The 3,074-nt window shown below is 41.8% G+C and overlaps 1 gene segment (V, D, J or C); it reads right to left on the bottom strand.

The window, feature by feature from the left end:
* Positions 1–926: 926 nt before the first annotated feature.
* Positions 927–1,546, bottom strand: LOC139704605 (T cell receptor alpha variable 14/delta variable 4-like). The segment is given in 2 exon segments: positions 927–1,330; positions 1,498–1,546. Coding segments are annotated over 2 exon segments (453 nt in total).
* Between the last annotated feature and the right edge of the window lie 1,528 nt (positions 1,547–3,074).

The raw sequence follows: 3,074 nt of genomic DNA, 5'->3' as shown, positions 1-3,074 counted from the left end.
TTAGGAGAAAATGATCCCTTATCTACCTATAAAGAGGTCTCTGTGGGGTGGATCCTCCACATACCCAAGAGCCACTAGTTACTAAGCTTTCCATAGATGTGAAGGGTGAGACAAAAGCTTTCAGTATGGGAATGGGGCTCTTCCATGTTACAGTTAAGAAGAAGTAACTCTTAGAACAAAGATTGTAACATAATAGACACTTAGAAAGTAAATATGAGTAACTTCAAGGAAAGCAAATGTAAGTCAAAAATCATTAAATTGTATGAATCAGCATGATCTTTCTTAAACACACACACACACAGAGAGAGAGAGAGAGAGAGAGAGAGAGAGAGATTTCAAGGCATTCCCTATTTTAAAATACACTAGAAACATGATCTTTATTCAATAAATACTTAATAGAAAATTTGCTCTGAAAATCCCAAGAGTTCATACATATTTTATGACTTTTCAGTCATAGGTTTCTGAACTACTTTAGACAATTCTTTGAGTTAAATTTTATATCCAAATGACAGATTGTTTATTGTACTTATTCTTCCTTTTCTATCTTCTGTAAAAATTCTGAGCCAGGTGTAGGGGCGCATGCCTGTAATCCCAGCAGTTCAAGAGGCTGAGACAGGAGTATTTTGAGTTCAAAGCCAGCCTTAGCAAAGGCAAGGTATTAAGCAACACAGGGAGACCCTGTCTCTAAATAAAAACTACAAAATAGGGCTGGATGTGCTTAGTGCTCAAGTGCCCCTGAGTTCAATCCCCAGTACCAAAAAAAAAAAAAAAAAAATCTTTATCCACATTCAATCCAAAGATTCAGGAATACGGCTGGTTTGTTTAGTGATAATTCTGATGTGGTCTATGAACCTAGACAGGGGTTCCTCAGAGTGAGTATTTTCCCTCCAACCCCAGGCATGAGCTGACACAGCCCTGGCCACTTCCTATCTGGGGTGGCCATTCCCTGCCTTGGTCCCTACAGCAGGTGGCTGTCTCAGGCAGACCCTGGGTTTTTGTGCACCTCCCTCCAACAGTCCTCCCACTGTGCCCTCTCTCAGTGCACAGAAATACACCGCTGAGTCCCCCAGCTGTGAGGCTGAGATGACAAGCTGGATGGATTTGCTTGTCTTCTGAAAATTCACTGAGTAGCGACCTTCTGTGGCATTTTGCTGGCTGTAAGAGTTCTGAAGGATGAGGAAGTCCATCTCCCCACTGCTGGGCTGCTTGTACCAGAGGAGATCGTAACTTCCAGTACTGGTGTCATAGGAGCAGAGCAGGCTCACAGCCTCCTTCTCCGGCACCCACATGGCTGGCTGGGCCTGAGTCACCTTCTGGGCAAAACTGGATCCTGAAGGAAAAAAGACAGAATCAGAAAGTTGAGAGACAAGTGGTGTGGGACAAAAAAGTGCATTTTTGCTCACTGCCAACCCTTCCTTCTAAAGTCCCTTTAAAGCTATTCTATTCCTCAGTTTCTTGGTCACAGAGGAGACCCCTTCCCACAGGGACCATCCCTACCCAGCCACACAGACACCATGACCAGCTTCAGCAGCCTGGGCAGCACCATGTTGGTGTTCTTCCTCTAGATGAAAAGGATCTGTTTACTCTTGGATTTCAGGCTCTGCACTGGGAGGGGAGCCCGACAGGGTGAGGGAGGAACCCCTGGGCTATGAGCTGCTGCTGCACCGGAGCAGGAAACAGAGGCTTCCTGGAGCAGGAGGTGGCATGTGTCATCTTAAACTTATCTGTGGCTGGCTGATGGTCTCACCAACACAGACTTCAGATCTGGCACTAGAGTCACACTAAATCTGATTATGCCACAAACAGGACAACTGTTCTGCTCTCTACTAAATGGAACATTTTCTACCAGGAGGATGACTAATTAATTAAAGAGATACAATGAAATTCTTCTCATACTATTTAAATCTGTTATACTGTACATTCACAGAAATCTCATGATTGTATTTATGTTATTCAAAAAGTGTCCAGACTGGGCATAGTAGAACACCCCTATAATCCCAGCAGCTCTGAAGGCAGAGACAAGAGAATTGCGAGTTCAAAGCTGGCCTCAGCAATTTAGCAAGGCACTAAGCAACTCAGTGAGACCCTGTGTCTAATGAAATACAAAATATGGCTGGGGATGTGGCTCAGTGGTCAAGTGCCCCTTAGTTCAATCCTGGTAATCCTCCCCACCAAAAAAAAGTGTCCATATCCAGAAAAGGTATTTTTGACAGTCTCATACCAAATTAGAATTAAATTTTACTTCAATAAAGTTAATACCAGATTCCAATATATATCTAGTCATCAAGTAGAAGGAAAATTAACTTAGGTTGCTAAATTTGTGGATCCCTTTGAGGAAGGTGAACACAAAAAATATATACAGTGATGTCAGCATCTTTCAATGAACTTAAAAACCTCTAGGACTTCAGAGACTATGATGTTTCTTAACCCTATTAGCCTCTTCTTAATCTGATACTTCAATTGAAAATAGACCCTAAATACTTAAAATACATGATGTCTTCATGATAATCATAGAAATTTTGTCATGAAGACAAGATTCCACACTATAAGAGTCACCACAGAAGCTGGGGAGGGGATGATGCTTGAGCAGATGATCATGCTGAATTGAACATGCCTTTCTGACTACAGTCCTTAGTAAGGATCTCTTATACAACACAGAGAAAAATTCATGGAAAAGCTCCACAATTTCATCTGAGATTCAGAAAATTAAATCCCCAAGTTTGCATAGAAACTCTACAAAAGAGGTTTCTTTGATCCATGAGGACAAGATATTACCAAAGCCAGACAGATCCCCTGGAGGAGCCAGCTGATCTCCAGTGAATGCTTAGTTCAGTCCCCAGAAACAACACATCACAGTAGGGACATGGGGCTGAAACATAAACTGAACACTGTGAAACACTATAAAAACTTGCCTAGCATAGCAGAGGATGTGACCAGTTCATGCCTTTCCTGAGATAAAAAAAAGTCCCATAAATACTGTAAAGATCGGACATTAATAGAAATATAGTTCTGCATTAACATTTGAACATCCCCAAAACAATTTCATGAAGTTGCAATAGCTATATGAGTCATGA

This window comes from Marmota flaviventris, chromosome 2 (genome assembly GCF_047511675.1).
Source record: "Marmota flaviventris isolate mMarFla1 chromosome 2, mMarFla1.hap1, whole genome shotgun sequence".
Classification (NCBI taxonomy): domain Eukaryota; kingdom Metazoa; phylum Chordata; class Mammalia; order Rodentia; family Sciuridae; genus Marmota; species Marmota flaviventris.
Note: the sequence above shows the minus strand (reverse complement) of the source record. Positions and strands in the feature narration are given on the sequence as shown.